This window comes from Protobothrops mucrosquamatus, unplaced genomic scaffold (genome assembly GCF_001527695.2).
Source record: "Protobothrops mucrosquamatus isolate PMUCROS unplaced genomic scaffold, P.Mucros_1.0 scaffold574, whole genome shotgun sequence".
NCBI classification, from domain to species: Eukaryota; Metazoa; Chordata; class Lepidosauria; order Squamata; family Viperidae; genus Protobothrops; species Protobothrops mucrosquamatus.
In genome coordinates this window covers 234,675-247,642 of record NW_015386876.1, presented here as the reverse complement: position 1 = coordinate 247,642, position 12,968 = coordinate 234,675, and the positions used below count along the sequence as shown (strand labels likewise).

The 12,968-nt window shown below is 38.9% G+C and overlaps 1 protein-coding gene across 1 annotated transcript; it reads right to left on the bottom strand.

The window, feature by feature from the left end:
* On the bottom strand, window positions 1-12,877 carry EMC3 (ER membrane protein complex subunit 3). Its single transcript, XM_029284417.1, has 9 exons — window positions 12,825-12,877; window positions 11,819-12,020; window positions 9,195-9,252; window positions 6,196-6,289; window positions 3,686-3,790; window positions 2,348-2,429; window positions 2,153-2,246; window positions 1,190-1,225; window positions 1-173 (listed from the first exon to the last, which is right to left on the bottom strand). The coding sequence occupies exons 2-9, from the start codon at window positions 11,971-11,973 to the stop codon at window positions 45-47; spliced, it is 753 nt and encodes a 250-aa protein (XP_029140250.1). The 5' UTR covers window positions 11,974-12,020; window positions 12,825-12,877; the 3' UTR covers window positions 1-44.
* Between the last annotated feature and the right edge of the window lie 91 nt (window positions 12,878-12,968).

Below are 12,968 nucleotides of genomic sequence, written 5' to 3'. Positions count from 1 at the left end.
TGATATTAAACATAACTGATTTAATGCCAACCAAATGAAGGTCCTCAGAACATGGATGTCTGCAATTCTTCCTTAAACATGCCTTCAAAGTGGAGATCTTTAGCCATGAGTTCTTCCTCAACATCCTCCAGCGCCCACTGATGGTCAGTCAGTTCTAGAGCCTCCCATTCTGTCTGCAATGGCAAAGAAAGAGCACTGACAGGATGAGCAGGAATCGCCAAATAGCTACACTGGCTCTTTTGAAATATATGGAGAAGTCTTGTTCAATGTCACGTCTTAGGAGTCTAAATTTGAGCAGTTGGGTATAAATCCATGATTAACTTATTAAAAACTGTCTGAACATTTAACCAGCCATCTTCCTAGCCAATATGACAGTTGGTGCCAATGCTTAACATATTATAACCATAGCCACATTTTGCATAACACATCACCTTTATCCAAATAAGGTTCATAGGGACTTCTGTGTTGTTTTCTTTCAATAAACACTGAAGTAGCTCTATAGATTACCAAGTAAATTCCTCATATTTCCACTGTGTCCACAACTTAAAACAAATTCAGTCATGTGAGTTTCTGCCCAAACTCTCCAAAGCACTGGTTGAATTTGTTGAACTTGGTTCCTGCTGTGAATTAACTGAATATTCTGACACATGCTAAGTTCATAAGCAGTTCACGCTAAAGGTCTTTTCACTGACAATACGCCAATACATTTCCAAAGAACTTCAGTATAGCTAAAAAATACTAGATGTGAATATGGATGTTTAATCTAATAATTGTCTAGAGCAAAGTATAATCTGAAGCCCTCTGAGGGTCCTCCCCAAGATCCTCTTAGGGGTCTGTGAAATCAAAATTATTTGCCAGCCTATGTTGAAACATAATACTAAAATTCAGTCAGATAATCATGAGATGCAGTAGCAGCAGTGAAAGTGTGAATATTGATAAATATAACCCATGCAAAGAAAGGCCTCTTTGGGATCCTCAATAATTTTTAAAAGTGGAAAAGGGCCCTGAAAGAAAATCTTTAAAAAAAACCCTATTCTAGAGAATTATTTAGCAAGCATTCCTACCATGAATTCCAGATTAACATGCTCTGCAGCTATTCTTTCTTTAAAAGCATTTCTACTCTACATTCAAGGAAATACTACCTATGGTTTGAAGAACTTATTTCAGCAGTTGAAAAAGAGTCTTGTACCTTGAATGCTTTATTAGTATCTGCAGGCATGCTATCCTGCTCTATGGAGTAGAGAGTTGGTCTCTGACAGAAGGCCACCTGAAGAGACTAGAAGCATTTGAAATGTGGATTTACAGGCGGCTGTTACGTATAAGCTGGGTTGACAAGATCAGAAATGAGGAGGTGATAAGCTGCCTGGGAAAGCCAAGGGAAATCATCAAAACAATTAAAAAACGAAAATTAGAATATTTCGGACATGTGATGCGACACCCAGAAAAATACAGCATACTCCATTTAATCCTCCAGGGAAAGATTGAAGGCAAACGAGGTCCAGGCAGAAGAAGAACTTCATGGCTTCAAAATCTAAGGGACTGGTTTGGACAAAACTCAGCAGCACTTTTTCGTGCGGCTGCTGATAAAAACAGGATCGCCAACATGATCGCCAATGTCTGATAACGGATATGGCAAAACAACAAGAAGAAGAAGCTCTAAACTAATAGAAAAGACTTTTCAGAAAATTATAAACCAGCATTTATTTCTGTAAGGAATGAAATAGCCTTTCAATGTTTGGCCAATTATGTATAAACAACAGGCTCAGTTTTCTTCAGCATTAAACTGAATATAAAAAGCTTTACACTTAACTAGGGCTAAAAAAGTACATTTTAATTTGCACTGGATACTAACATGAGCAATTTGATTTGCAATCGTAACACTAAAATTATTTCAAATAGAGTCAGCAATGAGAAACCTTTTTAGGACAGAAAAATAACAGTTATGAATTCTAAATTGCATAGTATATATGAATCGATTTCTCACAATCCTTTTGAATTAAACCTACAAGCAAGTATTTCCTTGAAGGGATGTAATTTATGCCAGCTTGTGACTCATTCAAAAGGTAACATTAGTAATCTTCTGAGGAAACAGGAGCTACATATGATTCAAATTTTCTCTGGTCTCTTTGTAAAACTTTTAATTTAAATGTACAGAAAATAACTTACCGTTATCTTGGCCAAGAATGAGAGTATAAATGCTTCTAAGTCCAAAGACATTTAGAAAATACCAAGAAGCTGAGCTTACCCTAATAAATCAAAGAAATTAAGTGTTATTTAAATAATAAGGGCCCCATGTATAAGATCCAAGAACCGCTTCAAATAAGGTCAAACAATGAAAAACTCTTACCAAGATGCATCCAAAGTAAGCAATTCAATACCCTGTTGTAGCATTGGTTTAAAACGCAACGTCAGAGGAAAGGGGACTTTTGCTGCAAAAAGTTTAAAAATAAGTGTTAAAAAGAGAACTATTCTGTAGGGCACCTTGCCTTATAAAAGGAGACATATTATGAGAAGGTGCTTAAAATACAACTTTCAATAACTGAAAAACAAAAATAATGGGAAATTGAAAAACAGAAAGGCAAGAAAAGATTAAAAAAAATAGAGTTGGCAGAGGAAACGCACAAAGTATAAACAACTCCAAAAACAAAGCAAATTAAACTAACAAGTACTGCACATATACTATCAGGAAAAGTGCAAATGAATACAAGAACAAAGCAGAAGCATTTTGACTAGTGTATAGTATTGGCAAATGAGCATAGCAAGATAAATTGTGTAACACCAATTCCTTCCAAAGGAAAGAACATCTTTCCTTATATTTACCATGTTCTAAGCCATAAAGCAATCTCAGTGTAAGTTACTATTTTTGTTTCAAAGCGGAAAATTAAAGCTAACAAATAATGATTTATCCAAGGCTCCCATAGCCCAAAAAACAACAACAAATGTATCATCCAATAAATCAAACCAACATTTTCACTCAAGCACAAATGCTCCAATTAGCATGCTTTGGATTAACTATGTCAGTGGTTCTCAACCTTTTTAATGCCGCGACCCCCAACCGGTCGTAAGTCGAGGACTAAACCGGCCGTAAGTCGAGGACTAAACCGGCCGTAAGTCGAGGACTACCCAACTGGTCGTAAGTCGAGGACTTTCCCTGCCCGGGAGTGCTGCGCATGCGTGGTTCCGCCCCCTGCGCCGGCCGAGGCGTAGCTGGCAAGCGGCAGAGACGGAGCAGGCCGACCACCAGCTGGCCCAACCCAAGGGAGGTAAGGCACCCGCCGGAAAAGGGGGAAAAAAATGGACAAAAAAAATGGCGGACAGCCTTGCTTGGCGACCCCCGTGAAATGGTCGATCGACCCCAAATGGGGTCGCGACCCATAGGTTGAGAACCGCTGAACTATGTGAAGACTCTAACGTTAGGAAGGGTGGAAAGAAAAAGGAAGACCATCAGCAAGGTGGATGGATTCAGTTACAGGGGTAGTGAGTGCAGAGTTGGGACCAGGCTAGAGACTGAAAAAATCTATGTAGTCCCTAAGAGTTGATACTGACACGATGGTACTTAATTAATAAAAAAATTGAACTCCCCCATCCCTCACATTGCAGAGGATCTCTAGAATGCCACATCTGCATGCAAAGTATTTCAAGGGTTTCTGACTGTGTAGGTTTGGAACCCTAGACTGACACTCACTTGTGACAAAGCCTGAGAAGGTCATGTTGATCCAACCACCAATTAAAATCATAGGTAATACATTTGTTACATTCCCCTTCATCATATCTGTCAGCATGGTAGGATCTGCAAGGCAAATGAAAGTTCAGGTGAATATATAACAGTTTGCCTTCACTGCTGGATTTCTGAAAAGCTCTGAATATAAAAACAGAAGGAAACAAAAGATCACCCTGACTTAATCTTCATTTTAATATTTAGCAAGCCAGTGTGGTACAATGATTAAAGTGTTAAGAGTAGTTCACCCTCAACTCATAGAAGGTCACCGGTTGATTTGGGATCAGTCACTCTCAGGACAATCTAACCCACAGATTAAAATTCTTATGTGGGAAAAAGTTAATTGAGGGAGTGCTTAGGTACTCTGTCTTGAGGTCTTGAATGAAAACTAGGATAAAAATCAAATAATTAAATAGTATTTAAATTTGCTTTTTGAGAATGACTGGCCTGTAGGCCTATCTATAGTCTACTCTTCTTGTAAATATTGTCAATATCTCTTAAAATTTCTCCGGGTACACCAGGCCCAACACTGAAAAGCTTTAGCATCTTTTATAAACAGCCTGTGAATTTATTTCACTAAAATTAATAAGTGGTTTTTCTTTTTTACTTATTTTGATTTTAGCCTAAATTCATTTGGAATTGTTTTAAAATTAATTTGTTTAAAAATAAAGAGTAATGTATGAATAATCTTAAGATGTACATACAAAAATTAATAGATCTCAGTTGTTCTTTTTAATTGTCTTTCATCCTAAGGACATGAATGGGGCAGAGTAGCTTTCAAAACAGTAAACGGTAGCAAAGTCTTAATTGTTAGGATCAGAATCTGAAATTGTACAAACTGCTCCAAATTTATCCCATTCAAGAACCTGGAATATGTTATTCTTTCAAAACAATTACACAGAAGTTCAAACAAAAGATAGCTAACTACATTTGTTTGAAAGAATGAGCTTAACTTAGCTTTAGTCACAATGACTACACGGCCAATCCTACAGACTACTTCACTACTCTAAAGAAGAGGCCCCAGCGATTCTCTTCTGGAGGTTAGATATCCCTGATATTTACTGTTTAATTCATTTAAATTTTAAATTGATAGGAAAAAATATGGACACTGAGATCAGAGCCTCATACCTAAAAGATTGTTCAATTAATCAGGACTCAAGTTAATTTCCTGTATGTGTGGAATTACAGAATGGCAGAAATGATGTTGATGGAATGGTTCGATTTTGCATCTCCTCCAGAGCAGGGCTTTTCAACCAGTGGTACGGGTACCACCTGTGGTACATTGGCACCTGGAAGGTGGTACACGACCATCTTAGAAAAGTGGTAGCAGGGGAGGGGAATGAGCAGCACCGCACAAGCCTGAGCGAGAGATGGCTGGAGCTGCAGGGCTGTCAGGGCTCAGCGGAAGCGCCAGGATCAGTGCCGCTTTCCAGCTGATTGGCGCTTCTTTGGGGCTGTCAGGGCTCAGTGGAAGCGCCAGGATCAGCACCAGACTTCAGCTGGAGCTCGGTGCTGATCCTGGTGCTTCTGCTGAGCCCTGAAGAAGCACCAATCAGCTGGAATGTTGCAGCATCTCCAGGGTCTTGTGATTTACATTCAGATGCTTGGCAACTGATTCATATTTATGACGGTCACAGTGTCCCAGGGTCATGTGAAGTGACCAAAAACTGCTGCAACCACCCAGCAGACGGGGGGAATAAAAACCAAACACCCCCCCACCCCACTTCCACTGCCAATCCTCAACAGAAATGCTCACAACAATGAAAACCTCGGACACGAGGAAGAGCGCCGCTGGGTGGGCAGGCAGGCGTCTTGTTCGGCTGTGGCTTGGGACGCACATTTTTCAGTGCATTGTAACTTCAAACAGTCACTAAGCGAAATGTTGTAAGTCGAGGACTACCTGTACTTTATCACTTTTTTCCTTTTTTTTTGGTCATCAAGTTTTTGACACCTTGCTAGGCGACTGGTGGTACTCGGATATTGCCCTATCCTAAAAGTGGTACAGTGGGTGAAAAGGTTGAAAAGCCCTGCTCCAGAGAGCAGTCTCTGTTTGGTATTGCCGGAGCTGGGGTGGGCGCAGCCTCTGTATGATGCAACTGGCCGGTGGGCCGGCAGTTTGACACCCCTGATCTAAACCATAGTCTGCGTTTGGCTGATATACAGTAGAAAGCAATCACAATGTAAGTTCCTGAATCATTCAACCATATTTGTTACTTTAAAGTGTTCTGAGCTCTAGTATTATGTGTTGTTTGAAGAGAGATATATTATGAGTAAAGGGAAACCACTCTTCTTCAGATGATCTTGCAGGATTTTCAAGAACTAAAGCAGAAAGAAAGACTTATTGTGCAAGATATCTAGCTTGTTTTATTTTTTGAAATAAATCAGCCATCAAATTAATAGCTATTTCTAAGACTGAAACAAAACTAAATGTTCCTAATATCATTGATAAAACTATTTCAGGAAGGCTTCTTACATACCTGTCATTGGGGAAGGAGGCACTACCTTTCTTTTAGTTTTCTTAAAGAACCCATCATCAGGATTATTGAAATAATACTTCCGTGTCAGAAATGACTGTAGGAAAAAAAGACTGGGTTTAATCTCACAACAGGATGACTAGAATGTGGATGTTAGGGGAAGGTGGTAAAACTATGTTCCAGCATGACAGGAAGAGTGTGTAGATATGCTAACAGAAAATATAAGACCTTGCTAGAATCAAGAAGTGAAAGACCTGTGAATAAGGAAAACTGGATAAAAAAATGATAGCTGCAAACATGACAAGGAGAGAAAATGTTATATAATGTGTATATAGAAAAAAGCTACAAAAATTAAGGAATGGTTAATATTAAATGCTGAGATAATACACAGTAATAAAAATTAAAAAATGGAAGTGGGTGAAAAGGGCAATCAAGGATCTTCCAGGAAAATAAAATAGTAGAAGTGAAAGAAATGCATAAAATAATTGCAAAAAGTCATAGTAAAGCCATAGGTATAGATGGTACAACAGGCAAAATGTTAAAAGAGTGCTTCAAGAGTGGTTGTGTACCGTGCATAACATGGGTATATTACTAGAACCTACATAAAGAAAGTATACCTCCAGATGGAAGTCTCTTTCTTGATCTGGCCTATCTCACAGGCTGTTTCCTGGACTTAAAGGTCATCTCCATAGTTTTCAACATAACCTTATTGCATTCGTTCACATTTTTTTCCCTCTTTCTTGATACTGATGATGTTATTTGACACTCAGTATATACGCAGCATAAACGAAAAAGCAGCTGATTACATCTTTCAAAATGTATGGTGTTCCTAGTTCTACAGTTAGTAATATATAATTTCCTTCTAAACAACTGAAGTACAAAAGGCTGCAGAATCATCCCCTACTTTTGATAGTTCAGCATTTTAAATAAGCAGATGTCAGATGTGATTGCCCTATGGGCCTGGATGGTGCATATTAATAATAGAAACACATTACCTTTTAAAGATATTGAAGTATATTTAATCTTCCTGAGAACTGATGTTCTAAGAATAATCTCAAAGCAATCAATATCTTTTTTCTTTAATTACTCAGAATAGAATCATCCAATTCATTTTATTGAGGTTCACAAATAAGTCCAAATGGAAAGAGGTCACCCTCATTTTCCTTAACGGCCTCTGTGAATCTAAGTCTGGTGTTGATTTTTGACCCTAACCTCAAAAAAGCGTAACCCAAAGCTTATCTCTATCCCTAGTTTAATTGCCACTAGGAATGGGACTTTCCCATGCATTTTAGTGAGGTCCCCAAATAAATCCAAATGAAAAGCTATCACCCTCACTTTCCATAGAGAACCTCTATGAATGTCAGTTTTCTGATCTGACTCCAAGGAAGCCTAACCCAAACTCCAACCCTAATCCTAGCGCTAGTTTAATTTCCATTGGGGATATAATTTTCCCATGCATTTCACTGAGGTTCAAAATAAGTTTGAATGTAAAACTGTCACTCTCCCTTTCCTAACTCTGATAGCAATAGCATTTAGGCTTATATGCCACCCCACAGCACTTTACAGCACTCTCTGGGTGGTTTACAATGTAGAAGCATTATTTGCATATTGCCCCCAACAATCTGGGTCATTTCACAGAGCTCAGGAGGATGAAAGGCTCTATCAACCCTGAGCCCTGTCAGGATTGAACTACAGGCTGTGGGCAGAGTTTGCCTGTAATACTGCGTTTTAACCACTGCGCCACCAGTCCAGTTGGTGCAGATGTTGGTATTGGCTCTGATTTCATGGAAACCTAATCCTAATCATAAACTGAATCATAATCACTGGAAATGGGGTTTTCTATGTATTTTCTCAAGGTCCACAAAAGTTCCCAATGAAAAACTGTCATCCTTACTTTCCTTAGAGAACCTCTACGAATCTAACCCTGATGCCAGTTGTCAGACCTGACTAGGAAGCCTAACCCTAACACTGATCCTAATTTTTAGTTTAAGTGGGAATGAAAAGCTTTAATTTTAAGTCCAAACGAAAAGCTGTCACCCTCACTTTTCTTAGATACGCTCTGTACATCTAATGCTGATGTCCCTATTGGCTCTAATTTTAAGGAAACCTAACCCTAATTCTATTTTAATTTTCACTGGGAGTGCTTTTTCCCATGCATTTTACTGTGCTCACAAATAAGTCCCAATGTGACCCTCACTTTCCTTAGAGACCCTCTGTGAATAATAATCCTGACGTCAGTTTTTAGCCCTGATTTCAGAAGCCTAATCCCGAACCTAATCCCAGTTTAATTAATGGGATTTTCCCAAGCATTTTACTGTAGTCCACAAATAAATCCAAACATAAAAGAGCCACCCACACATACTTGCCAAAGCCTTTGCGAATTTAAGCCTGATGTCAGTTTTTGGCCCTGACTTCAAGGAAGTTTAACTCTAACCCTAATTTAACTTTCATTGGGAATAGAATTTTTCTATGTGCTTTACTGTGCTCCAAAAATAAATTCAAGGGTGAAGGATGTGAATCAATTGTTATCTTCTCTCATCTGGTTTCTAAATATAAATCCAGGAGGCAGAACTATCCACATAATGTGGTTATTTTTTGATACAAGATTTCTGATGATCCAGATTTAGTTTTCACTCCCTGCTGGTTGTTAAATATGAAAGGATATGAAAAGCTGGGAGTAAGTATCCCAGGGAAGTTCTGACTTTCACTGGACTACTAAGCAGTATTTTTAACTAACAAGTCTAAAAAAAAATAAAACAGTAATAATTCTGGTAATGATATCCAGCTAATTACAATGATGGCTGGAACATTGGCTAATTGAACAGGAACTGGTCGGCTGGAGTTGGATGGATTTCTTATATGATTTGCCACAGGAACCACAGTTAGTGCCACAACTATGGTTAGTGGCAGATCTGGTTTAGTCAGTCAGGCAAACATACATAATAGCCTTTAATTTCAACACACAGTAATAACAATTTCACAAATAGGAATCTCTTACATACCTGCTTTGGAATGTATTTTCCATTTTCTCTGAGGACTCTACTTCGAATGAGAACTTGGCTGAAATAAAACAAGGCCATTACGTAAAATAAGAAAACAAGAAATCAGTAAAAAGATACACTTGTATGTGTTACATGTGGGCAAACTGTGGGAAAATATCTTAATAACATTAACAAGACTGTTTTTCATTTACAAAGTAACATCATCTTGAAAATATTAAGGAAATGCATTGAGCAATATTTCACTATCAGTGTGTTAGCTGAGAACTATTTAATTCTTTCAGCTGACACCATTATGTCAAACAATGTTTTATATTTACCTTTAATAATGCCTTCATGAATTGCATCCTCCATACACAGTAATGTTTTATGTTTAAGATAACACAAGCCTTAAACATCCAAAGGTAGAGATTCACAGTTATGAAACAATCTGCTATTTTATGGAAATCAAATCATATCTAGATCCTTACTAACATATAAACAGCAATGAAGTTTGGTGCCTGTTTCATTTATTTCATGAATAGCAGTTCAGCTTGCAATAAGCCATTAGGAAATAGGAATTGTTTGCACTTCCTTTAGGTGCAATAACACCTGAGTGCTTCTTATAATTGGTGATTTCTCTCACATACATCACACCATTAGCCAATGGCAACTACTCAGTAATATTTAAGGATTTCCAACATTATCATTTTTAGTTCTGCCACAATTTACACCTAGAACTTGACCTGACCATTTTTTTTCTTTCATTGCATTGAACACTTGGTTATATGTTTTGAATCACTGTCTTACTGCATGACCTGCTCATGTTTCAGCTTTAGCTGATAAGTAGATGACTTGATAGTCTGGAGAATTCAAAGTTATGAAACAAAACTCATATTTCTTTCAAGGATAACAAATCATCCAAATCCCGAGGTAGCAATATGTCTCCAGTATTACTTCCATACTTGAAAACTGATATAATGTTCCTATTGTGGAATGTAGAGTTTGTTTTGCACCAGATATAACAAATCCATGTAACAAAATTCAATTTTTCCTTCCAGAAATCTGGAGGTTCAATAATTTTACATTAACACCCTTCACTATATCTCTTCCATCCATACTTTTCTACATTGGCAGACTGTACCTGCTTTTATTGTGTCCATACTTTGATTTGTATACAGTCAATCCTCAATTTACAACCATTTGTTTTAATCATGATTCCAAATTATGACAGCTTGGAAAAAGTGACTTACAATCTATATTTGCATTTACCATTGTTGCATCAACCCCACGGTCATGTGACTGCAATTTGAGTGCTTGGCAACTGGCTTACATTATGAATAGTTGGGAGTATCCTATGGTCACCTGATCATTGCAATCTTTTCTGCTGATTTCCAGCAAAATATGCCCACTGGGGAATTTGCAGGATTTGCTTATGGTGTCTGGTGATTTGCTTAACATCCACTGCAAAAATTGTTCCAAAATGAGTCCAACTCATGGACTACATGCACTGTATTTTGTTCCTTAAATTTTCATTTTTCTCTTTTTGTTCAGTCTGCATTAACTCCATCCAAACAGAACGTTATCACTCTTCTTTCTATCTCAACTTCATCTTCCTTCAATTATCTGTTTTGCTATTTATCTTCAACCATTCTGTTTATGTGACTAAATCACCTCAACCGTGCTTCTTTTGTACTGTCACTCACTTTATACTGAGTCTATATTTATTCAATACCAATACAATCTTGATCTCATCATTTATCTTACTACATACACATCTTAAAGTCTCCATTTCCGTTACATTCAATCTATTTGCATATTTCTCCTGACATGCCAATTACTTTGGCTTTCAATATATTGATTTTCACTGTATTTATCACACCTGTGATAAATTATTTATGTTCTCAGCCAACAACAGAGTTGTGATGTTGCACTCAAAACTACATGCACGTTCACATCTCTACGCAATACCTCTCCTAATGGCACCACAATCATCCTTTGCACATTTATCAATGTATAAACAAACAATAAAGAGGCTATCATACATCTTTATCTTTCACTGTGATCAGTGTTGAACTCTTCACTAACATGGCATGGCATGGGTTGGCCTCAGTGCTTCACAAAATAGCCAGTAGCCGGTACGCTAGACGAATAGCAGTTTAATTCACTCTATTCAAAACAAAGTCAGCACTGGGAGACGCTGGCTCCCAGTGCCTTACATAGGCTCCACAACAGCCGGCTGCTCCCCCAGCTTGTTCTCTTGCTGGGCCTGCCTCTCACAGCCGCCCGCCACCCTCCCTGTCCTCCTCGCATGTCGGCCCTGCGAGGTGCCTGTAGATGACGTCAGCGGGAGGCGCAGGCAGTGGAGGCAACGGCGGCGACGGCGGCAGCTCCCCTAGGGGCCGACGATGCTGCGGCTTGCTTTCGAGCGCCAGCCTGGAAGCCTGCAGGCTGGGTCGCTTCCCTGCGTCGTTCTGGAAGCCTGGAGGCCAGGGTAAGGTGGATGGGGTGAACGGCGGTCTGTCCGCCCGTCCGGACAGCCGCGCAGGGCTCGACACATTCTTTTTATTCTCATGCAACATGTACTATAATCAATCTACATAGTACATTATTATAATTATTTAAAGAGACACTCGTCAACTATTTACCTGTCAGACACTTGTTCCTGAGTAAGCTTTTTATCACTCTGGAGAAGGATGGATACATAGTGACGAATCATCCCCACAAAGAAGGTGATGAAGACTATGGGAAGCACCACCCATAATCGAATATTGGAATCCAACAACAGTTCTGGCTCACTCATTTTTAAGAAGAGTTCTGGTCATGCACACCAGCTTCAATCTTTAATCTCTAAAAGATCACAAATAATGATATAATAACTGATGAGTCCAAAAGGAGCCAAAAACGAAATTATCACTGCTAACTTTTCCAGAAACAAGTACAAAATTTACATTTAAACAAAAATCTAGAAGAAAAATAAGATTCGGGGGATGCCATGAAAGCTTTGATTATTATTTTTTCATTTGCCTTATGGGAAAACCTCACGCTGGAGATGTTAGTCTGACAGCATGGCTTAGATTTGCACAAGCGAGGAGGACGTGAAGAATAAAGTTAAAAGGATGAGCAGTTAAAAGAAACGGGTTGATTTAAAAAAAGATATTAGTCTCAAGTCCTAGTTTTAACATAAAGAACTCAGTTCTAAAGCAGAGGAAATAAGATAAGTCAAAGAAGTCTTTAAACTTGCATTACTGTATGTGTCTTTCCCTTTCCTCAAAGTAATCATAATCCGCTTTCATACACCTAGAACAGGGGTAGGCAACCTCGGCTCTTTTATGACTCATGGACTTCAATTCCCAGAATTCCTGAGCCAGCTATGCTGGCTCAGGAATTCTGGGAGTTGAAGTCCATGAGTCATAAAAGAGCCGAGGTTGCCTACCCCTGACCTAGAACAAAGTACCTGATCGATCCTCGGTATTTAAAAAAAACAAACCATAAGACATACGGAAATGATTTTATCCCCATTTCTTAAATCAGAACCATCCCACTCTTTGGAGGCCCCCGTCTTTCCAAATACGGAAAATGGGGAGGCTGAAGCTCCAAACTGTCTAATCACGCTAACGAAGGACCTTCGGAGACCCGCTTTTCAACACCAACCTGGTCCCCGTTCAGCCTTCCGGGATCAACGACTGACGTCCTCTTAAAGGGCCCGACAAAATGGCTGCTTCCTAACTGGGTGAGATCATCACAAAGCGCTCCCGGTAGGCGGTTTGGCGGGAGATTTGCAAAACTGGAAGGGGA

Excerpts from the sequence above, each read along its gene's own strand:
- EMC3 (XM_029284417.1), bottom strand. The coding sequence starts at position 11,973 with ATGAGTGAGCCAGAACTGTTGTTGGATTCCAATATTCGATTATGGGTG. Across the intron at positions 9,253-11,818 it reads CAGGAACAAGTGTCTGACAG|CCAAGTTCTCATTCGAAGTA; the intron begins GTAAATAGTTGA and ends GTTTTATTTCAG. Across the intron at positions 2,247-2,347 it reads CTTACTTTGGATGCATCTTG|GGTAAGCTCAGCTTCTTGGT; the intron begins GTAAGAGTTTTT and ends TTGATTTATTAG.